This window comes from Abrus precatorius, unplaced genomic scaffold (genome assembly GCF_003935025.1).
Source record: "Abrus precatorius isolate BTA unplaced genomic scaffold, Abrus_2018 Scaffold3, whole genome shotgun sequence".
Lineage (NCBI taxonomy): Eukaryota > Viridiplantae > Streptophyta > Magnoliopsida > Fabales > Fabaceae > Abrus > Abrus precatorius.
In genome coordinates this window covers 29,436,516-29,460,797 of record NW_020874373.1, presented here as the reverse complement: position 1 = coordinate 29,460,797, position 24,282 = coordinate 29,436,516, and the positions used below count along the sequence as shown (strand labels likewise).

The 24,282-nt window shown below is 31.2% G+C and overlaps 3 protein-coding genes and 1 pseudogene across 5 annotated transcripts; 1 reads left to right on the top strand and 3 right to left on the bottom strand.

Moving 5' to 3' along the window:
* The first annotated feature begins 2,293 nt into the window (after positions 1–2,293).
* On the top strand, positions 2,294–6,449 carry LOC113862745 (ammonium transporter 2-like). The gene is made up of 4 exons (XM_027495916.1): positions 2,294–3,194; positions 3,663–3,948; positions 4,525–4,628; positions 5,803–6,449. Exons 1-4 carry the CDS (start codon positions 2,553–2,555, stop codon positions 6,229–6,231), a joined length of 1,461 nt encoding a protein of 486 aa, XP_027351717.1. The 5' UTR covers positions 2,294–2,552; the 3' UTR covers positions 6,232–6,449.
* Positions 6,450–8,066: 1,617 nt separating this feature from the next.
* On the bottom strand, positions 8,067–13,579 carry LOC113862700 (BAG family molecular chaperone regulator 4-like). Of its 3 annotated transcripts, none has more exons than XM_027495830.1 (4): positions 13,289–13,579; positions 11,970–12,226; positions 11,752–11,898; positions 8,125–8,471 (listed from the first exon to the last, which is right to left on the bottom strand). In XM_027495830.1, the coding sequence occupies exons 1-4, from the start codon at positions 13,440–13,442 to the stop codon at positions 8,274–8,276; spliced, it is 756 nt and encodes a 251-aa protein (XP_027351631.1). In that variant the 5' UTR covers positions 13,443–13,579; the 3' UTR covers positions 8,125–8,273. The 3 variants fall into 3 exon arrangements, with proteins under 3 accessions (XP_027351632.1, XP_027351631.1, XP_027351630.1); XM_027495829.1 differs by having other exon boundaries at positions 8,154–8,471; positions 11,970–12,241; positions 13,289–13,527; XM_027495831.1 differs by having other exon boundaries at positions 8,067–8,471; positions 11,970–13,579.
* A 1,035-nt stretch (positions 13,580–14,614) lies between these two features.
* LOC113863647 (BAG family molecular chaperone regulator 4-like) lies at positions 14,615–19,610 on the bottom strand. The gene is made up of 4 exons (XM_027497293.1): positions 19,326–19,610; positions 18,135–18,391; positions 17,897–18,043; positions 14,615–14,924 (listed from the first exon to the last, which is right to left on the bottom strand). Exons 1-4 carry the CDS (start codon positions 19,498–19,500, stop codon positions 14,856–14,858), a joined length of 648 nt encoding a protein of 215 aa, XP_027353094.1. The 5' UTR covers positions 19,501–19,610; the 3' UTR covers positions 14,615–14,855.
* Positions 19,611–22,045: 2,435 nt separating this feature from the next.
* On the bottom strand, positions 22,046–23,383 carry LOC113862443 (annotated as a pseudogene).
* Positions 23,384–24,282: the final 899 nt, after the last annotated feature.

The window sequence follows — 24,282 nt, the reverse complement described above, 5'->3', positions numbered from 1 at the left end:
ATATATATATATATATATATATATATATATATATATATATTATCCAATATAAAAATAATGTACTCATATTTACTATTCTAATAAATTATACTTTTAAGACACATCTAATTAGTAACACTTTAAAATTTAAAATTAAAGAATAATGGTATAAATCCAAGTGTATCAAAGGGGTTGATGAACTTAAAAGTTAACTTAAATTTTAAGGATTATGAAAAAAAATCTAAAATAATTAAAAATCTATCTTTTTAGTCTAAAATACTATAAACATATTAATTTAATTCTTGAAATTATAAAAAGATATTTTAAATTTAAAAAAAATGTTAAACATTAGTCATCTTAATATCTTTTTCATTAATCATTATCAAATTTAGCTAACAACTCGTTATATGTGATAAGTTTGGTGTCAATGTAGTGTCTGCATAATAATATTTATTTTGTTAAATAACGTAGTCTAATTTTATGAAGAAAAAAAGAAAACAAAATAACCATAGAGAAAGATTATGACCCTTTCACTTCAATTTCATTTCAAAATTCATTTGCATGCAAGATTGATGTTCTCTTGTTATTCATTATTTTAATATATATGACATGCAAGGTAATTTTATAATTTATTTTAAGAATATTTTTCCAAATTATAGGATTACAACTGTTGAGTTTATATGTATATTTCTTCTTTTTGAATTGTATTCTTTTCATTTTCTCCTCTAAAACTAAAGTAGTGTCGTTTAATAAAATGGATAGTTAAGTATGTACAGCGTTAGTGTTTAACTTTTCACACTAAAAATGTCATTAAATAAATTTGATGAAATTAATAAAAAAATAAAATAAAATAATATATCACTCACTATATATTTGCTAATTGACTGTATCAAGTACCGTTTGTTTTTTGTCAAGACTTTAAGAGGTATGGGTCATATATGGGCCGTATCACGCGTCATGCAAAATGCAAGGCCCATATTAATATTTGGGTCATAACTTTTACAACGTAGGCCTTAAATAGAAAGACATCTCCCATATTGTTTTTTTAAGGTGATTATTTTGTAATTCTTATTCATTTAACAAGATACTAATATAATCAAGAAAATTAAGATGTACGACAAAGTAAAACAAAATAAAAATACCTTTTAGTTTATTGAAAAAGAACCCTTTAAGCAGATTTTTTTTTATACATTGACAAGTTGACAAAAGTTGATTTACTCATTTGAAAAGTGAACCTTTGTTTCAAAATTTCATGATATAAAATCTATCAGTAAATGAAAAATCAATAAAACAAAGGCTCGGTTTCGGTTAGTTTCTTACTCATGGGAGTTTTTCCAATCGTAACACATAGTACTAAGACTTTTTATAAATTAAGGAGCTTTTAAGAAAATTAAAGTATATCAAATTGATTTTAAAATATGTGAAAATTTTGATTTAATTTACTTTCTTCATTTACTTTATTTATTCTCTATAATTTAATGAAGGTAAAATATTAAACAGCTTTATTTCTTTTCTGAGGAGAGGACCTACTTTTGTTTGTTTTGTTTTTCTTGCACTGTTTATCATAAAACAATAATGCTTAAAAAAAGATTTTGAATGGAAAAACATGTTCAATTCCATTTTTATAATTTTTATTATTTGGAGAAATTAGAATTAAAATGCTATCGTCACTCTAATTTGATGCTTTGACTAGTTGGGAAGATTCCGTACCAAGTTGATAAGCTCTTAACTGCATTTATGGGACCTAACTATGACGCATTTGGCCCCCTCTCCTCCAGGCTGTTACACTTCCAATTTTATCCTCACCGACCAATAAATGCTCATAACACATCATCACATTATTTGTATCAAAATAAAAAAAATAAAATAAATATTATAAATTTAAATTGTATTATAAAAACACAATATTAAATAGTTATTGTGTTTATATGAATAACCTGTGAGTGCACTGTTATAATAGATTTTACTATTAATAAAAGTATAAAAATTAATAATTTATTTATTTAAAGATATATATTTATTCTTTATAATTAAAATAAAAAAATATTAATATTTTTTAATAAGAAGAATCAAGATGTAAGCAATAATTTTATTTATCTTTAAATGATTAAAAATGTGTAATATTGCATTCAGTAATAAGAAATTATTTTCTTATAATTAGTTTCAATTTCCAAATTTTTGGTCCTTTGGTTAAGATTATTATTATTTTCATGGGATAACATTCTCCAGTCCTCTTGTTTTCTAAAGCGTACCCATCATTTTCAACTAAAAGTCAAAGTTTCCAACAGAAACTTGCCTTTAACTTCAGTAAAAAGGTGCCACTTGTGAAAAACACAACGACAATTCACACGAAGCTTCCAAATCCGAAGATTCAAACCCAGTATCCCACGTTTGAAATCCCCGTGAATCCATCCTTATATGCATACCATCCTGCAAAAGCACAAACTAATCATGAACAAAGTAACAAACCATTCATATGTATCCCTAATTGATTTCATACATATATGAGAAAGAGAGAAAAGAGATTATAATTGTGAAGGGTCAAAAACTTGATCAAGAATTGAAGCAAAAGCATGGCCACTCCAACAGCATACCAAGAGCACCTTCCAGCATCACCCTATTGGCTGAACAAAGGGGACAACGCATGGCAAATGACAGCAGCTACACTTGTTGGTCTTCAAAGCATGCCAGGTCTTGTGATCCTTTATGCCAGCATAGTGAAGAAAAAATGGGCAGTGAATTCAGCTTTCATGGCTCTCTATGCCTTTGCAGCTGTTCTCATTTGTTGGGTTCTTGTGGGTTACCGCATGGCCTTTGGAGAGAAACTTTTACCCTTTTGGGGTAAGGGTGCACCAGCTTTAGGCCAAAAGTTTCTCATAAGACAAGCTAGAGTTCCTGAAAGTACTCACTATTACAACAACGGTACTGTTGAAACCCATGCTGAAACACCCTTTTATCCCATGGCTTCACTTGTCTATTTCCAATTCACTTTTGCTGCTATTACACTTATTTTGCTGGCTGGTTCTGTCCTTGGCCGAATGAACATCAGGGCTTGGATGGCTTTTGTGCCTCTTTGGCTCATCTTTTCTTACACTGTTGGTGCCTTCAGCCTCTGGGGTGGTGGCTTTCTCCACCAATGGGGTGTCATCGATTACTCTGGTGGCTATGTCATCCACCTTTCCTCTGGAATTGCTGGGTTAACTGCTGCTTACTGGGTACTTATGCTTTCATTTTTCTTTACAACCCTTTATCATATTTTGCTTCAAATTAAAGTCTAAAAATTAAGGTACCCTCCCTTTTGGTTGCCATGGCATCTATAAAAAATATTTCTAAATATTATCATGTATATAATTATCTTTATCTATCTTAAAAATATACTAAAAGTTATAAAGGAAACAAAGGTTGTACTGAAGATATTTCTGCATATAAATTGTCATTATTATATTGTACTTAAATTTAATTGTTGTGAGTTTGATTTAATTTAATTAAAATAAAGATTTTTTTTAATGAGAAATTTCTTTTTAGGTAATTATTATATTAAAAGAACTTATTTACATGTTAGTCTAACCATAAAACAATTAATGCTTTTGGATGATTGATCTTGGATACCAATATTGTAATTCCCATGCTCATTCACTCATGGTTGGTTTTTGATTGTAAATGCAATAAATATGAACGTGCAGGTTGGACCAAGGCTGAAGAGTGATAGGGAGAGGTTTCCACCAAACAATGTGCTGCTTATGCTTGCAGGTGCTGGGTTGTTGTGGATGGGTTGGTCAGGTTTCAATGGTGGAGCACCATATGCAGCTAACCTTGCATCTTCAATTGCTGTGTTGAACACAAACGTTTGTGCAGCCACCAGTCTCCTAGTGTGGACGACTCTTGATGTCATCTTCTTTGGAAAACCATCGGTTATTGGAGCTGTACAAGGCATGATGACTGGACTTGTATGCATCACCCCAGGAGCAGGTATATATAATTGTGAAAAAAAAATATTCAATAAAAGATTATTGTTTTTAGTTCATAATCACATTTTATAGAGTCTTATAGCTAGATACATATTTCAAAATCAAAAGAATCAACTTTTTGTTATTCCACTGTAATTTTCAAAAAGCATTTTCCCAACTCTTTAACTTATGTATTATAAATAAATTTTACTGAAAAGAAAACGTATGCATTAACTCCAATGTAGTATATTATAATTTTAATTGTTTTTTTTAAAATCGATCTTCACAAGTATTCACGCAAATTAATTAGAGGAATTTTCTGGTTTGTGAATTTGTGTTCTGTAATAAGCTGATATATATGTTAAGCATGATATTGTCAAATTTAAACTTTTATTCGAAACTCACCAATTAACTTTAATTTTATTCAAAAAGTATAAAAAAACAATGTTTGATACTATCAACATAAAAAATTCATTACTAATATTTAAAAGAAGCATAAAGATACAATAACACAGCCCAGAAAAGAAAAATGACCATAGAATAGATGCAGTTTTTGTTGACTATTAATTAAAATGAGGGGTGTGGCTACAACTTGCAGGGCTTGTGCAATCGTGGGCGGCTATAGTGATGGGAATACTATCTGGGAGCTTTCCATGGGTCACTATGATGATTCTGCATAAAAAGTCAAGCTTGCTGCAAAAGGTCAGGGTTTCTTTTCTTTCTACATAGGAATTTTTCCACTGTTCCTTACGCATAAAGTTTATATATTTCTTTTTCTTTTTTGGAAAACAATGTTTAGGGTTAACTTAATTTTCCATGTGCACGTGTTTTTAAATTCTTATTTAATATTGGAGAAAAAAAAACCTGATCAAAAGCCCAAGTCAACCAACTACTTTTGTTTCTTTTGGCCACTTATGTGTTCTTCAATTTTTATATTAAAATAGATAGCTATGATACCAAAGATGAAGTCATCCTCAGTTTTTTTGGGGAGAAGAGTGCCCAATGTCATCTCATGTCGTTTTTATATAATTAATTTTTATTAAAAATCTAATTTTCCAATTAAATTATACATATTTAATTTCCCTTTCTTGGATATTTCTGTTTGAAAAGTAGACTTGGATTGTGGTTGTGTTTGTTAAAAGAATGGTTAATTATATCATTTATGTGTGTCTAGACATAAGGTCCTTCATAAAGATGATTATTTCAATTTCATCTAGGCAAGATATCTAGGTTTGCCTAATTAGTGCTCTAAGGTCACAATCATCCCAACTAATTTTCAACTGCACATTGATAATATTGTGGAATCTCATATATATTTTGCTCCAAGAAAAGCATTCAATCAATATCGTGCTAGTTTAGGTCACCTTCCATTTGTCTATTTAATCTAATTTTGATTATATAAACTCCATTCTATTTTATTACAGGATTTGACTTTCTCATATTAAGTATCTCCTTCATATCAATATATAACTTAGGTATAATAAGAAGTCAAACAAAATAAGCATATTGAATTGTTCATTAAGTGTAATTTTTAAGCAATTTCTTTTATGTTTTAAATCATAATTAGTATTTAATTTTTGACACATAATTCCCATCATATAAAATCAACATTTAATATTAATAATGTATTGAGATAAAATTATAGTTTTAATTAGAAATTTAAAAATATATTTACTTTCTGTTTTGTACATAATAAATTTAGAAGCTTAAAAATACATTCTTTTAGTAGAGTTTTTTTTTAATTCACTGAGTTATTAAACCGTAAAATAAAAGTAAGACTCATTAAATTAAAAATAAGATTTACATAATTTGTTATTTTTAATAAATTTGAACCAATAATTAAAAACATATTTGCTTAAAATGTGATTTTGTTCAGGTAGATGACACCCTTGGTGTATTTCACACACATGCTGTGGCTGGGCTTTTGGGTGGCCTCCTCACAGGTCTCTTAGCAGAACCAGCCCTTTGTAGATTAGTATTGCCAGTGACCAATTCAAGGGGTGCATTCTATGGAGGAGGTGGTGGTGTTCAATTCCTCAAGCAGTTAGTGGCAGCCACATTTGTAATTGGATGGAACTTGGTGTCCACAACCATCATTCTCCTTCTCATACGACTTTTCATACCCTTGAGGATGCCGGAAGAGCAGCTAGAGATCGGCGATGACGCCGTCCACGGCGAGGAAGCTTATGCCCTTTGGGGCGATGGAGAAAGATTTGACCCAACTAGGCATGGTTCCTTACACACTGGCCACTCTGCCGTATCACCTTATGTTAATGGTGCAAGAGGTGTGACTATAAACTTATGAGTCAACAAGTATTAAGCCCTTGTTTTGCTCCCCATTATGTATAAATTTAATATATGTATGTTATGATTAGCAATTGTGAACAATCCGGATTCATGAGTGGTGTAAGTAGAATTTTGATTTTCATGAAAGAAAATTTCAAGTAATGCTTTTTGTTCCTCTAGTACTCCATTAATTGTATAGTTCTTTTCAAACACATTTATTTTTTATTCACCTCAAATGAAAAAGAATATTCAAAAAGAAAATCTAGAAATTATTCCACGGCAAATGAAAAACTTTCTCATAAACTGAGCACAAAAGTTCCAACGTCAGAGTACTAGAAATGTACTTCTGTCCAAGGCCATTGACTCTAAAATGGAGACACTTCAATGATATTTTTGTGGTTTTAGAATGAGATAAAGATTTTATTTTTGACATAAAAAATAGTGTTGTACAAAAATTAGTACTTGTAGTGAACCTTTTAATGTAAATTTGAATTAATGTGGAAAAGTGATATTTTTGTGGGTCAGAAAAATCAGAAGATAACAATAACAACATCATTACGTGAATCACACACGTCCTTAACCCAGTTAAAAATTAACTCTTACTAAAAAAAATCATAAGATAGGGTTTACTGTAAACACACGTTAAGTGGTTTGTTTTATATGGAAATTGAATGAGAATACAATATCAGTTGTGGGGCAACACTTGTCCACACCTATCGAACGACAAATTAACATATTCATCTGTCTATCACTTATTAATAATTACTTTTTTTTTCTTTTACAATAATAGTCTTCTAGTTTGCCCTTTTCTCTCTTTTGAAAAGTCATTAGCCATGGCAGTCTCTTTGGACCTGAAGGTTACAGGTCTATTTATTTATATATCAATTAGATTTAAATATATTTAAAATCTAAAAATATATATTAGAATTTTTTTATTTTAATCCCTATATTTAATCAAAGTTCGTATAATTTTAATTTCTCATCAAAGACTAAAAACATATTTTATATATATATATATATATATATATATATATATTATTTTATTTTTCTGTCACAAATATCTTTCATTGAGGATAATGACTTAAAACTAAAAAATTTTAAAGTTAAGATGAAACAATTTGATCTATGTATTTGGTAATTTTTATTTGTAATTAAATATTTTAAAATAAATGTATTTTTAATTCTCATAAATATATTTATTTATTTATTTTAATGCTTCAATGTTTTATTAATTTTGATCATAAAAATTTTTATAATTTTTTTAAAAAATCCCTATTCACCACTTACTAACAGCATGCTTGAATTTAGACATCATGTTACAAATCACTTCAAAATAATTACTAAAATAATGTTATTAGATACATTTTTTGTTACTGTTAAGTGATCACAATTTTTTTTAATTTATCAATATAACATTATATCTAAAATACTTGTCATGACATGCATTTAAAATTTATAAAAATGAAAGTCAACAAAATATCTTTTAAAAGATTAAAACCAAGTTTATTTATATTTATTGAATCTAAAAACATATTTAAGCCGGTATTTAATATCTTACATGCTATTTGATGTCTCTTATATCAAACATAAAAGTTTATAATTATGGTATTCTCACTTCTATATTTTTTTATTCAAACCATTTTTAAATGTCGCTCCGATTTATTAAAGAAATTATCTGGAATGAGTAACACCACTCGATTCAATTTGTTATAGGATTTGGTTTCCTCTCTCTTGGTTTTAATTGGAAGTTGAAAATTCTTGACCAACCTTATCATTCTACATTCTCCCAAGACAAAGTTTCGCATTTCTAAGTTCGAATGAGACAAAGTTTGTCAAACAGTGGAAGCACTTTCAAATAATTTCATGGATAAATTTATGAGCTGTAGACAGATTATGCTCATTTTCTTGTTTGGCCTTAACTCTAACTTCAAAGGATGCCCATTCAAATAGTTTACAGATATTTTGTCTTAAGCAAACTATAAAAAATACAATCTTAAGACTCAAGTTCCAAAATGACGTTGTACATGCATAAAAATTTAATGTTACATTGCAATTTCTGAGCTAATCAAATTGCTCCCAATGTTGAGTTACATTTGTTGAAGAAGAAGTTTTGGTTGGGGCATTCAAGCTTCCCATTCCAGAGTGAAAGGTCTCCCATTGAGTTGTTACAGAGACAGCTTTACCAATGTTGCTAAAAGGGTTGGAGTTTCTTGCCTTTAGAGAATCTAACGTATCTACAAAGTTCTGCACACGACGCACCTGTTGATGGGTGCAAGAGCTGATTTTCAGTCCTTCAAAGATAATGCAATTATGAATGATTATCAAAATCGAAGTCCGCCACCTCACCACCAAGCACAAGAATACAATCTTTCACTCAATCATAAGGAGGGGGGCGGGGGTGGTGTTTAGATAGTATTTGATTGAGATACTGACAGTGACAAAAAATGCATTTCTAGTTTCAACTACAAACACACATCAAAACAGCTAACTAGACATAAGTTATGGTGATACTGATGATGTAGTAGAGTTTACAGAAAAACAATGGTGGGAAATGTAAAGACTAAAACATGGTTAGGTGATTTAAACACTTGAACATGGATAAAAATCAGTAAATTATAAAGATATGGTAAGAATTCACAAATGGATACTCAAATATTTCTCATGCAATAGAAAATCACAGAACCCTTGAGAGAAGCTGAAGGGAAAAGTAGAGAAAGTTGAACCAAGCAACTCTGTTTCTACCAACATCAAAATTTGGGTTATAAAACTTAACCTAAAAGGTTGAAAGCAGGAAGGCACCAGAACGTACACTATTTCCTAAAACAATCCCTTTTTTTTTTTGGGTAAGCAAAGTAATGAAATTAAATAAGACAAGGGGTACTCCAACCCAGCCAAACAAAGTACAATATCCAGAACCAAAAAAAGTGTGATAAAAAAAGAAAGATAAAAAAGAAAACCAGCAGAACAAAGCAAAGACAAGCAAAAAGTCATGTTATATACGCACAGTTTCCTGATTCCTTTTGCCAAGGCCATGTCTTCCAAGACAATTGTCACCACATGGTACAAAGAATATCATGACAACAACATGCCACTCCAACACCGTTTGCCTTAACTTTGGCAATGTATATCAATTTATTATTGAAACCAAACAAGAAAAATGAAATTCTGAATCCTCCAAAAAACCAGAATATTACCATTCTCTGCATTAATGATCCACTTTTGATTGAGGCACTGCATTAGATTCTGGATCCAACATGATAAAGGTATAGAAAATTTGATAAAGACAACAATCAAAAGAAATGAAGAGAGTATCAATTATACTGAAGAAAAGAAAATAGAACTGAAGGAACCACAGTTTCCTTGCCCAGCCCAAGGCCAAATTACTCACGAGCTTTTCTCCCTCCCAAACTTCTCTCTCTCCTAATAACTAAACTCCCCTTTTCCAAACCCTATCATGGGCCTCCGGCACCCTGCCCATTCAATATAACTTTCCTCCATATCCTTGGCCACGTATCCCCCTTGTTTCTATCTTAGAATATACTTTTAACTCCTTTCCCATGTAACACTTCTTCATTCTTTGAAATTTTAGGCCTAAGAGTCTCATCAAAATTGTTGGCATTTTCAAATGCTTTTGTCATAAGTCTCCTTACATGAATAGCAACAACCATTAGCATTTTCATGATAAATTTCGCATGACACCAAAAGGAACTAAGACTATCAAACCAACAAGTTTTCTATGGAAGTTCTGATTTTAAAAACCTCGCTAAGAAATTTTAATCACAAAGGTTAGAAAGATACGCTTTCTGAAAGAAAAAAAAAATTAGCAACTATTTATCAAAAGTGTAGAAAAATAATAATTTGCATGTCTGGGATGATTTTGGATTTTCTTTAGATGAAAAAATAGACAAGTTGACATGGACAAAACATTAAAACAGTATAAAAAAGTTTCACATTTGTGATGGACAAAAGTCTCACATACAGACATGTGGCACACATGTAGAGTTTTGCCAAAGGGATGAAATGTGATTTTCCAAAACGAAAGGGAAAAAATATTATTCCCAACCACGCTATGTGAAATGCATAACAGAATTCCATCTTACCAGTTGACGAAATTAGCCAAAAAAACACCAAAATTAATAAAAGGCTTGTGTCACAAGTAAAAGAGTTTCACCCCTGCAATGAGCAAAGCAAGTTTCATTCATTGCAAGGACAAAATTTTCTCTGCATAAGACACATGGCAAACAGAGGTTTCCAGACAACTGCATTCCCCACTCCCCCCACCCCTCTTTTAACACACTCTTCCCCCTATGTATACCCTCAACTCCCCCCAACTCACAAGTACCCTCTCTTACACCTCTTTTCAATTTTTTCTTTCACTATTTCTCTTTCAGTTTAAGTCGTCATTTCTCTCCCAAAACCATCTTTCTTTTAGTAATATAATTAAATCGGAAGAGAAATAGTGAAAAAAAAAAATTTTGAAAGGAAAAGTAATAAAGTAAGAGTAAGAAAGTGTAGGTGAGTTTAAAAGGAGTGTAAGGTGAAAATAGAGAGAAGGGGGATAAAAGAGAGGGGAGGGAATAAGGCTGTTGGGTAAACCCCTGTTTTGCCATGTGTCACATGCAAAAGAAGTTTCGCCTATACAATGAACGAAACTTCTTTTGCTCATCCATTAAGTTTCACTAACTCTTGGGACAAAACCCCACCCTGAATTCCGAGTGGCTTGGAATATATATTTTTTTCAATAATCATGTTTCACCCCTTGCTTAGTTGAAACTCTTTGCATACACATCACGTGTCCGCATAAGAGAATTTAATATACAAACTTTTTCTTAATAGAGTCTTAATGTTTCACCCTTGCCATTGTGAAACTTGCCTATTTTTTATTTTAAAAATATTCAAACAGCAAAAACTCTTTGCTTAAGTGAAACTCTCTACATGCGCACTGCATGTCAACAAGAGAAAGTTTCATCCGTTACAAATACAAAATTCATTTATTTTTTAATTTTTTTTATGTTTCTTCCCTGACATTGCAAAATTTTCTTAGTTTTTTATTTTAAAAAAAAATATATGACAAAAACCACTCTAAACAGGTAAAATTTTTTTTTTAAATAAAGACCAAAGAGACCAATATCAAGATAGTGAATTAAAACCATTTCACTGTTTAAAATAAAAGTAAAGATTAAGGGAAGTCAATATCCTAATCCTCTTATCCATTTTTACATCCTTAAAATGTTGGTGGTCGATTACTTGTTTCCCATCTTCTAGATTACTCATTTTCTTTCAATTTTAATAGACTTCCTTTAATATTATTTGTGACCTGAGAATCAAATTACTATAATAAAATTAATACTTGGTTTTGTCAATTCTTGTGAAATGATATTTCTATTATCTTTTATTACTTGTGCGATCCAATATACAAGCCATTAATAGACCAACACTCACCAATACAAGGGATTTTGTTAATAGGGAAAACAAGCACAATAATTACTGCACAAATAATTAAATTTCAAGTTAGCAATTCTAAAATCATGAATACTACCTCGTGTTTTCTCTGCAGCTTTGCTTCACCTTCAGCCTCAATACCATCCAGTTTCAACAATTGCCTCATAAGCAACTCCGTCGACATCACAAACTCTTTGTCAGAAACCCTGGTCCCTCCATCCACAGCCACTTCCAAGGCAGACACCTACAAAATTTAAATCAGTCACATCTTCAACGTTTCTATAACAAACAATAAAATGGGAAACACAAGCTCACCCTCTCAGAGAGCTTGTCCACCTCTGCTCTGACTCCAGCAACAGCTTCAGAAGCTTTTAACATTTCATCATGCTTTCTAATTTCCTCAAGTTTCCTCTCTTTGCTAGCAGCATCCTCCAAAAGCAAAAGCTTTGATTTGTCCTTCACACCTTCCACGTGCAAATGCTCTTCATTCTCCTTTTCTTTTCCTTCAAAGAAGAGTCGCTGCTCTTCAGGCTTTAAACCAGTTTTATGTGCAAGCAGTTTCTTAACATCCCCTGTCATTATAAAGACTAAGAGTGTGTTTGGAAATCCTTGATAATCAAATTTTAATATGAAAGTTATAACTTGCAGCATTAGAATGGATCCACGTTTGAATGAATTCAATATCAATCCAAACATGCCATAAGTTAAGACAAAGATGCATAGAAATGACAACAGAATATCCCGGGGCATTTGAAAATTCTCACACGGAACTTACTTGGGTTTATCAAAACCATTTTATAAAATACACATTACTTCTACCTTCTTTCAATAACCTTCACAATTTAATAAATGATATAAGTCATAAACTAATCAAATAAAAATTTAATTAAGTCGTTTATCCAAACACATCTTTTAAAATATATGCTACTTGTACATTGTAACTTCTAAGACAAGCACTATTTCCCTCAAACAAAATCCAGACAAAGGAACAATCAACGCCACGATGCAGGACAGAACTTTAACATGTTAGGAGCATTATATGAAAAGAAACCATAGAATTTGCTTCACACGCGAGAGCTTTCAAGTTTATTAACATATTCCTCTTATTTGCTCTCAAACAATAACCAAAAACACAGACAATAAACAGAAGCAAATTCTATCGGTGTATCTATATTCTCAGAATTTATAATGCTCGAATCTCAAGATTGTGCTTTCTTCCATACTTCTAACAGCAAATTTAGATGTAAGGTGCAATTGAATAAACAGTTTAATCCAGCAATTATTCAATAAATTCTTTTAAAACGATAAATTATTCATAAATATAGCTATATTAAAAACAACTTTCGATAAATTATATTAAAAACAAATAAATTGAAATGAGGTAAACAAAAGTTATAATAAGAATCGTAAACTATTTCTGTAAGTTATCGACCATAAGCTTTTCCAAACGATTCTCAAAATTAACTAGTCCAAAATAAGGATGGTAGAAATGACAGCTTAATCTTCATTCCTAATATACATAGAAATAGTGAATGACAATGGAAATGTTGATCCATGGAGAAAAAGGAATGAATATGATTGAGGAAACAAAAAATGCATAGAGAAAGATAGAAATGGGAAGAGAGGAAACTGACAGAAGGTGGAGTGAGAAGGGAGGTAGAGAGGGAGAGGGTGTTGGGAAGAAGAGTGAGATACAGTGATGTTGATGATGGGCCCCTCATCAAGGCCCACTTGGCGTCTCTGCACGAACATGCCGCCGGGCCTCATCTCCCACTCCACCTTCTCCATCGCCCAATCAATAATGGAAGCAACTCACTGACACTGTTTCTAGTTTTCCAAATCTCTGCTTCTCATTCACAACTGTCATCCACTTTCTCTTACCTTTCTCTTCTCTCTCTTTTCAACTTTCATCGCTTCAACCCACCGTTGAATCTAAAAAGGATTCAACTATTTATTAAAATAAATGTTAATCACTCCTCTATGTAAATTGATTAACTAACTAAAAATAGAATTTCTTTTAGATAATATAATAGTTTTTTCTGAAAATTTCTATACAGTCTAACGTAATTTCTAATAATAGCTTTTCACTTTTAATTTTTTAATTAACATTCTAAAAATACTGATTAACAAGACGCTTATTAACAACATATATCATATAAAATTTATTAGAACAGACGCCTTTTTTTTTTCGTTAGTTTAATCTTAAATTTTATTAAAATATTTTTTATTTTTTTTAACATGTAGTTCAGAGTTAAAAAAGTTAATAAATAAAAAATTATCGAAAACTATAATATTTAATATTATCAACATATTACATTCTATATTATTTTATAATTTTTATAAAAAATTGTTATCCATAACTTTTTATTACATGTAATTTGCCATATACAGTAGAAAAACAGATTAAAACTAATATAAATGCTATCAATTACTTCACGCAGAAACGCAAGTGCATCAAAAGCTTTTGAACTTTTGTGAAAATACCTTTCTTTTAATTTACATAAACTCGTGAGATTAACTTTTCAATTAAAAGCAATAAATAAATATGCAAAATTCTTTCCGAAGTTACAAAGTCGATTTTTTTAACAGGAGTGCATTCATAATTTTTTTTTTGTTTTTATCTTTAAACGATAAAAATTGCATCATAATAACTTTTAATTTCATTACACTTTTAATTCATATATTTTCCTATTGTGTGCAATTTTGCTTCTTGTAGTTCTTGTAAAGCAAATTTAATTTCCAGAATTTTTCAATGGATAAAATTAACTCCCTGGCCATACATCCCATTCAATTATTAACGAAAGTGAAATAAAAACAAAAGTTATAACGTGACATTAGCTAATTTCACTTGGATCGCATTTATTCTAATTACTCATATTCAATCTATAATTTTCAATCGATAAGATTGGGTTTCTGACCTTAGATTTTTCACTTCACGCAAAAAATAAAAACTAAATTAGGTGAATGAGTCTTTGATGTACATGTAAGGTTAATGAATATTTTCAGAGTTAAGATCCAAAAATAGGATGTTGTACATGCTTTTGTAATTTACTGTAATACATAAGCAAACTGCTCCCAATCTTGAGTTACATTTGTAGAAGATGAAGTTTTGGTTGATTCCAAAGGTCTCCCATTAAGTTGTTACAGAGAAAGTTTTAGCAATGTTGCTATAATGGTTGGCGTTTCTTGCCTTCAGAGAATCTACAAATTTCTGGAGTTTATTGCCTTTAGAGAATCTAACTTATCCACAAAGTTCTGCACACGACGCACCTGTTGAGGGTACAAGAAGCTCAAGTTCAGGCCTTCAAAGATAAAGCAAGTCTTTACAAATGCACAGTATTTAATTAGAACAAAAACACATCCATTTTCTCTATGTTAAATAAAAAGGGAAAATTTTTAAAAAATTGATGAGAAAGTATACGATAAAGAAACTATACTGACCAGAACTTGAAAGAACCGCAAAAACAACCCGCGAAAATCACTAATATTATGTTCTTCCCTAAGCCACTTCAAATGCATTTATACTTGACAACTAAAGTCTCACTACTTGACCAGCGACAACCATTGGTGTTTTCAAACAACAAGAACAAAACCATATCAAACTAACAGTTTTCTACTGAGTTTTTTATTTAAACGAGACTCAATTGCACCTTCAGCCTGTCTACTATAACAATGCACAATTCTGATCCCTGAATAATTTTAATTCAAATTTAATCCCAAAATTGTTTTACTGGTTACAATCAAGTCTTTCCATTAGTTTAAGTCCTCATTTTCTACTTAAAATCTCCGCAAAAGGCATATTGATAAAACCATTAAAAGTTTATTTGGAAGAGCTTGTGAACAGCTTATAGAAAATAACTTATGACTCTCATAAATTGTTTTATGACTCTTATAAATTGTTCTCAACTTATTTCAGAAACCTACTTGGTGTAGTTTATTAAAATAAGTTGTTTTAGCTTATCTCAATAAGTTTTATCGCTAAATTTATGGCATATTTTATCGCTAGAAAAAGCTTATTAAATAAGCACTTAATTTAGTACTATTCTTGAACACATCCTTACCCGTCAATCAAAATACAATAATTCGCCTGAGATAAAAAAAAATCCCAAATTATCTCCCTTCAAAACCCTAATGTCACTTCCTCAAAAATGTTCAAATTTCATCAACTTTTCACAAAAGTATCAAATTCTGAACCTTTTAAATCATTTCCTAGCCCAAATCTGTCTTAAATCCCCAATTATTTGAATAGAAAATGAGAATGTTGGAGTAACCTTTGACTTTTGTCAAGGAAAGATGAAAGGTATAACAAAGGAGAGACAAGATTGTGGGACATTAGTGGAGATGTACATGACCCACTTGATGATGATGCTGGACTTCTTGAATTGACAGTTTTGTCTCTTGATGAACTAGACTTAGAAGTTATATTTTTCTTGGATGATGGTAATGGAGGAGAAGAGAATGAAAGAGTTAGCATTAGAAAGTAATTAGTAGTGATGATGCTTTTGAACATTTGGCTTTTTTATAGAGTCATTACACGTTTTGTTGTTGTGATCACTTAATATCATTTTTGTAAATTGTGATCATAGTTATGAATTAATGAGAAATGATCAATGGGTCTTTCATTAATTAATATTTTGAATATATATATATATATATATAATTTTTTATTAAAATATCCAAAACGTATTGTATCCTTAATTTCAAAAAATTGCCATATCTGCATATCCGTATTGTATGAGTGTCATACTAAGTATCCCGAAATCATAAAGAGTAAAACTGATGAAAAGACTTGATTGTAGATATTAAAAGAACCGGGGAATTAAGTTTGAGTAAAAACTTATTGGAGGACTAAAATCACTCGTTAGCCACCAAAAGTGCAGCAAAGCCTTAAGAAAAGCTAGCTAAGAAATTTTGCTCACAAGGAAAGGGGTAAATGTTCTCAAAGCGGTCCCATGGTCATATGGCGTGGCAGATTTTTTGACAAAACAACATCTGATGGTGGTTAAAGAAAACGATCAATGACCAGTCTTAAACCCTGACGACCCATCAAGCCCATAATTATCCAGAAAAGTCATAATGCACTAATGACTCATCAAACCCTAGCATAGATCCGCCCATCTCTCACCTGCTCAGCAGCTTCAACATCTCTAGTGATCAACCCATTCTCTTCCTCCTTTCCTTTCCAGCATTTTCCTAAATTTTAAAGCCACAATCCTTGCTTTTTAAATCCTGTTCTGTTTACTACTACTCTAGCTATCTATTTTCCTTCTCTGTTTGTTTAATAAAAACATTTTAAGACATAATCTCTAGTCTCTTGTTCTTTTTTCTGTTCTAATCATACTCTTTTGCACTATTTTATTTTCATAAATTCTACTTTTTTTATTTACCAATAAATTTTGGGACAAATAAATTGTTTTTCATAAATTTTGATCTTTCTATGAACTTATGCTGTGAGACTTGTGATACTATCCAACAAATTAGGGAATTGGGATACTTTTGATGAATTTTAAGGTTTCCAGTTTATTGTTTCTTCATATATGTTTTTTTTTATATATTATATTTTGGCAGTTTTTACCATACTTTTTTAATATTAATTATTTTTTTATAGTCACCATAATTTGCAATGCCATTCGCCCTATTTTTATGACAAAGTTTTAGCTTTCAACCATTAATAATACAGCAATGGATAGAAAAAGTGTCAAGTTTAGAACACGTCATCTTATAAAAAAAAACAAACAACAAGACAACACTTTTGAAAGAAATACATGCAATAGGAGTTCTTGAAGATGAACCTTTGTCTGACATCTAAGCTGTAAATAATTCTAGATATAGTCTCATTCACATCCAACATAACAATAGCCAGTAAACAAAATCACAAATGCATACATACTATTAGGTTAAAAATCAGAAAACAAAATCTCAAATACATAGATACTATTAGGTTAAAAAACAAAACTTTAATCCACATGCTAGCACAAGTGCACAACAATATTGAGCCATATTACATTGATGAGAAGTTATCTATTGAAAAACATTGAGGAACAAAGCATCACAATGCAAACGACTACACAAATATCATAGCATGTAATCCTAAGTGATGCTTTGTAATTTATACAATAGAATGTGAGAAGTCATTATCCATAATTTACCAGCAGAAGGGATATTAAGAATACGATAACACAACAATTAATAGACAAACAGTTAAAATTTCAAGTAAGCAACTATAACACCATATACATTACCTCGGCTTTTCTCTGCAACTTTGTTTCACCTTCAGCTACAATACCATCCAGTTTCAACAAGTTCCTCATAAGCAACTCTGTGGACACAACAAACTCTTTGTCTGAAACCTTGGTCCCTCCATCAACAGCTACCTCCAAGGCAGACACCTGCAAAATTAAAATCAGCTATATCTTCACCCTCAGGTAGCAGTTATTATGTTTCTATAACAAACAATAACAATGGGACACACTGGCTCACCATCTCACAGAGCTCATCCACCTCTGCTCTGACTGCAGCAATAGCTTCAAAAGCTTTTAACATTTCATTGTGTACCCTAATTTTCTCAAGTTTCCTTTCTTTGCTAGCAGCATCTTCCAAAAGCAACAGCTTTGACTTGTCCTTCACACCTTCCATATTCAAATGCTCTTCATTGTACTTCTCTTTCCCTCTGAAGAAGAGTCGTTGCTCTTCAGGCAGTAAACCAATTTTGGTCGCAAGCAGTTTCTTAACGTCCCCTGTTATTAAAGATAGAGTTAAGAAAAAATCAAATACCATTTATAATGAATGCCATCTAAAGTATATCCCACTTTTACTTCTAAGACAAGCATTAGTTCCTGAAACATATTCCAGATGACATACAATCAATGCCATGATCAATGCCATGATCCAGGACAAAATATCGATCTATTATCAAGCATAGTATGAAAAAAAAATCATGCAATTGACTTCAGATCCCTGAACTTTCAAGTTTATCAACATAATCCTCTTATTTTCTCATATCATACAGTTTACTCACTCTGAATCAACTGTGTATAAGAACCTAAAAAAGTAAACAAAAGTAAATTGTGCTTGTGCATATACATTCTCAAAACTTATAATGCATGAGTCTTATGATTTTGCTTTGATTTCTTCCCTTCTTCTCACAGCAGGTTTGGTTTTCATAAAATCATCTTCTCCAGAATAAGGAACATGTAATCTTGTTAAAATGCTAGTTCATCAAGAAGTGTTTTCATCAATTCAATGTCAAATTTCTACATATCTCTCCAACATCATCTTTCTTTGGTAAGAAAGAAAAACTGATTATAAGCAGTCAATAATTTGTGTTAGCTAACATCAAACTAAACGACTTAGCTCGTTCGGGCAAAAGTTAAAAATTTCAAACACAATTGTCACAATGGAAAGTTCCATTTTCACTTTAGAAAACCAGTTCATACCTAAAAATTACATTATATCTAATATGTCAATGTGCAGCAAAATTCACTATATTCAACAAAATTGAGCAAGGTGGTTAAATGCAAACATACAACCCTTCAAAACCCTAAATCAACAGTAACTCACATAACAACAGCAAGCTAAATTTCAAAACTTTATCAAATTGGGAGAAAATACAGGGAATAAAAAGCAAAACCCATGATTGGAAATGGGAAGAAAGAGTGAGAAATGACTGACAGAAAGTGAAATGAGGAAGGAGATAGAGGTGGTGTTGGGAAGAACCATGGGAGACAGTGATCATGATGATGGGTTCCTCTCCCTCTCCTTCATCCACACCCACTTCGCCTCTCTGCACGAACATGCTCGTCTCGCAGTTCACCTCGTCGCTCGCCGGCGCCGCCGCATTCTCCATTAAAGTTGCTACCAATGCAATAACGTTATGTCTTTGATCAAAGAAAGAGTTGTAACGGATATATAGAATCAGTTACTGTTATGTGTGGCCCTTCTTTTCACCACATCTCTGCTTATACAGAACGCTTGCTCCTCATAAATGATCTCGCTTCTCTTCTAACTTTCCCCTTACTCTCTCTCTTTTAGTTTTTTTTTTATTAATTAAAAAAGTAATTATTTTTTACGATTTTATTTAAATTAAATATGGAATTATTGGCTTGAAGACATTCGTTAGTTAAGTGATAACATATTTTTTTAAAAGAAATTATTAATTAAAAATGTATTTAAATATACACTTTACTTAATAAATTTTTTAAATGATAATTTATGACACAAATTAAATAATGGAATTTATTAAGAGAGACTATAAGGTTATATTAACAAATTGTACTTAAAAAATTAATGAAAAAATAAAAATATTTTATGAGTCATAAACAATATTTTATAAATATTTATAAACTTTTCTAAACAAATTTAAAAATTAAATTTTAAATCATTAGAAAAAAGTATTTAGAATTAAAAGGTTAGTTTAAATTTATAATATTTTTAAAAATAAATTAATTAATAAATCGGTAAAGACACTAATTTACAATTACATTGCATCTATCGTAATTGAATAAGAATTTAACAAGTAAATAAAATGTGTATTTTAATTTTATAAATTATTTGTAAACTCATCTTTTGTGTTGATGACAGAATCATGGAGTATCTTCTCAATCCTCTTCATTGCATGGGACATGGGGGTTACCTCACATTCATGTAGAGATTAACTCACAATTGGCGATTCAAGAAATAAAATACGGAACTCCACCCTCTCATTCTTGTGCTCCAATTCTTCAATCTATCTTTAATTTCAAAATCAAAAGGTGGAAACTAATATTGTCACACTTGCAGAGAGGCTAACATGGTAGCAGATTGGTTGGCCAACATTGAACATAGCCATGGTGTAGGACAAGCATCCTAGACTCTCCCCCACAAGTGTGTTTTCCTCTTCTTAATTTGGTTGGATGCTGTTGGCATTAGTTATTACACTTAGGTGAGAAAATATATATGTAAAAACATGTATACCTTCTTGAACTATGCCAAAAGAATTTATCCCATCTAGTTGAGGAATTCAACTTATTTAGCTAAATGAAATTAGTTATATACAAATGAAATGTTTTTTTTTAAAACAATTGCTTAGTTGTGGGTTTCTAAAGCATATATCAGAAGAAATTATTAGATTTATAATTTCACTTGACTAGCAGATATTTAACTAAAAGCAAACTATAGAAGCATGAATTAGTAACTAAAGTAATGTAAAGCTCTCATGGACACTGTTTGAAGTAAACTGTGCTAGAATACATAATTTGATAAAAAAAACAAAACAAAACAAGGTAGGTTATGTGACATTCCGCATATAATTTGCATGTTATTGTTTAACGAGAAAGAAGGTTCCACGTTATGATGCCCATCCATGTTGACAGAGGTCTGATAACTAAAATACATATACATGACAAATTACTATTGTCCAAATCAATACTTGAAATGATCATGTGATAAGAAGAACAAGATATAAGCTAAACGAATTTTAAATTACTCGAATCCTATTTAAATTGAACCAATTGTTTTTAGATTGGATAACTATCTTACATGCAGATTATGATCTGACTCTCTTGACAAATAGCAATATTTTTAGACGTGTCATGGTTTACTGTGAAACGCAATTCTGCATCTGATAGTTACAAAGTCAGATGCACTAATGGACGAACTTATCAATGTCCATATAAGGGAAGAATTTCATTGACTCAGGTATTTATATTTTTACCATCCTAGACACTTACTTCGATCAAATTTTCACTGAACCATTTTTGAGCTGAGACCTCCATGGACCACTTCATTTATCATCTGGAATCACTATGTGTCGGGGCTCCTACCACCCTTGATACGCATCAGAATTCATAATCAACTCTAACAATTTGTTTTCGTAACCCAGAGAATGTGATGACAACAAGAAGGTTATTTTAATTTAGAATATTCTGCATGTAATTTCCATTTGTTATTGCTTAATGAGAAAGTAGGTTCAACATTATGATGCCCATTTATGTTGTCGAGAGATCTCGTAAATAAAATATACGTGACAAATCACTGTTACCTAAATCAATATTTAATGATGATCGTCCTATATTAGCTGAATTTTAGACACTTCAGGAAAACGAGATAGGATCCAGACTAAAATATTTAAGAAGAAAAGAAATTAAAAAGTTTATACTACCATTTATAGTGAAATAGAGAGTTTATTTATTTGGGTTTACTGCACACCATTCTGAGTGTTAAGTGCGCACAGCGCTTGATAATTAAGTAGAACCCGTGGATTTTGCACGAGAAAGAACAAAAACATTAATTCCATTGAATTAATACACATACTTTTGCATGAAATTACAAAATAATTAATACATGAGTGATAAATAAAGTGGAATTAAATGAAACGTGGCTGAGGTAAGGACAGATTTATTAGATAAAAGTGCTTAAGAGACTCCAAAGTGGGAACAACTAGCATTGTGGAGAAGAAGAGATGACGTAAAACCAAGTCTTGAGGAAACTAGATCAAACTCCAAAAGATTGTCCTCTAATTGATGCCCACCAATCACAATTGATGTTGCTGCCAAGGTAAATCCTGTAGGCTCAAAACCTCCATTCACAAATGCAAGGCATAACACATTTTTAGCAACCTTGACCATTGAATTGGAACCATAGATTCTCCATGTACTCCACCCTTTAGGACCAAATCAATTGTTGGCACATCGGGTCCAGTGGTCTTGCCAATGGTCCTTGAATCAAAGCATGCCCAAATGGTGCCACTGAAGCCACCCTTTTTATTTTTCTAATCAATGCTTTCTTCACAAAATCATTCACAAATGGCTTGTATATTAAAGTGTGTAATTTGGTGTAAGGAATTAAGGTACTAAGTTTGGTAACTCCATCTCCCGCTTTGTTAATAGCCAACATAGAGGTATTAATGTTGGTATTTGTGCCGTCAACCCTTCTTGAATTCACATCAATGAAGTACTCCGAGGAATGATCATTGTCAAAGTCTGGACGTGAGCTTTGGGGGTTTACTATTAGTGGTGTGTAGAAAAGAAACTTGGAAGCATCATGATGAGGCAAATAATAAGGTCCCCCACCTACAAAGAGACTCCCAAAACCTTTCTTTTTGAAGGTAAACAAAGGGCAAACTTATTGTCAACCTTATATTTCATTGCAAGTTGTGTTGGTAATGAAATAGGAGACCTTGCAAGGCCTAGTAACCCTTTCTTACCCTTGGCAATGCCATCAAGATGGTGCTCAACCCCAAATTTAGCTGGGTATACACAAGAAGAAAGAAAATGTGGCACAATTACATTGGAAAGTGCTCTTGCACCATCCGTGGAATACACTGAAAAAATATCCTCACCCAAGTCTCCACTTATGGAGACCCCACCAAAGGGGTTATATGGGTCAACACCACACGTGTTGTTTGTGCATCCTGTTTTGAGAGGGTGACTGGTGCAAGTAATGCATCCTGTGCTTTTGGCTTTTTTGCATGTCCTTGTGCCACAGTGAATAGGTTTGTAGGTTGTGGAATTATATGCCTTGCCACATTCAAACCATAGGAAAGGTCCCCCAATATCAATGGATAATTCTAACATCACCAAAGGGGTTCCCATTTTGATAGTAGTAGAGTGTTGAAGGGTTATTGGGTCTTTCTCTATGAGAAGGACAAATGCATGGGGTTTATGGGGCTTCAATGCCACTAATGAAGAAAAGAGTGAAGAAGCAGCACTGAGAGAAAGAAATAGGAAGATCACATTAGAAGTAGTAGCCATTGCGAAATTTTGTCAATATGATTCTGAATATCGTCAACTTTGGGGGGTCTCTTATAAAGCATGGATGAATCATATTCTGTATACCTCTTAACACACCATGTTCTAGACTTGTTTCCATCTTATATATATATATATATATATATATATATATATATATATATATATATATATATATATATATATATATATATGTAAAAATGATTAAATTGATTTTATTTTATTTTTGTTTTTATTCTTAGTTTCTCACCTTATTATTAAAATTTTTAATACCTATCGTATTAAAACTTCATCGGTCCATCTTGAATGATACGATAGTTGCTTTGTTTTAATACGATACTAAAAAATTTAGAAAGAATATATGATATTATTTTGTTGCAGAAACTTCTTACATCATTTACGATATTGAGTTTTGGGATCAACCTACATTATTACGTCAACTTTAAAATAAATCAAACGTCAACTTAAAAAATTGTGAAGTTAGGTTAAGCCAAGTTTTATATAAGCCAACATTCTTATATGTAAATGTTTAACATATGCGCTTTCAAACTCAAATCTACGTTAATAGTATGATCAATTACATTTTTATACACACCATGTCCTGTACGGATTTGAATGTCTATATATGAAAAAATCTTTAAATTGATTTTGTTATTTTTCATCTTCTATGATCTATCTTAGTTTCTCAGCTTATTATTAAAATATCAATATCTATTATTAAAATTTGTAATACCAATCATATGAAAATTTCATTCGCTCCATAATAAATGAAATGTTTAAAATGATAGGTGTTTATTTTTATAGGATACTAAAAAAATTAGAAATAAAAAATTTAATATTGATAGCTGATATTATTATGTTATAAAAAATCCTTTCATGGTTGACCCATATTCAGTCTCACA

Bases quoted from the DNA above. Each gene is read 5' to 3' on its own strand.
- LOC113862745 (XM_027495916.1), top strand. From the start codon at position 2,553: ATGGCCACTCCAACAGCATACCAAGAGCACCTTCCAGCATCACCCTAT. The intron at 3,949-4,524 runs GTATATATAATT...TACAACTTGCAG, and splicing joins ATGCATCACCCCAGGAGCAG to GGCTTGTGCAATCGTGGGCG. The intron at 4,629-5,802 runs GTCAGGGTTTCT...GATTTTGTTCAG, and splicing joins AGTCAAGCTTGCTGCAAAAG to GTAGATGACACCCTTGGTGT.
- LOC113863647 (XM_027497293.1), bottom strand. From the start codon at position 19,500: ATGGAGAATGCGGCGGCGCCGGCGAGCGACGAGGTGAACTGCGAGACG. The intron at 18,392-19,325 runs GTCAGTCATTTC...CTTTAATAACAG, and splicing joins CCTTCCTCATTTCACTTTCT to GGGACGTTAAGAAACTGCTT. The intron at 14,925-17,896 runs GTAATGTATATG...TACCCTCAACAG, and splicing joins AGTTGCAGAGAAAAGCCGAG to GTGCGTCGTGTGCAGAACTT.
- LOC113862700 (XM_027495831.1), bottom strand. From the start codon at position 12,404: ATGCCCCGGGATATTCTGTTGTCATTTCTATGCATCTTTGTCTTAACT. The intron at 11,899-11,969 runs GTGAGCTTGTGT...TAAATTTTGTAG, and splicing joins TGGACAAGCTCTCTGAGAGG to GTGTCTGCCTTGGAAGTGGC. The intron at 8,472-11,751 runs GTAGTATTCATG...ACCCATCAACAG, and splicing joins AGCTGCAGAGAAAACACGAG to GTGCGTCGTGTGCAGAACTT.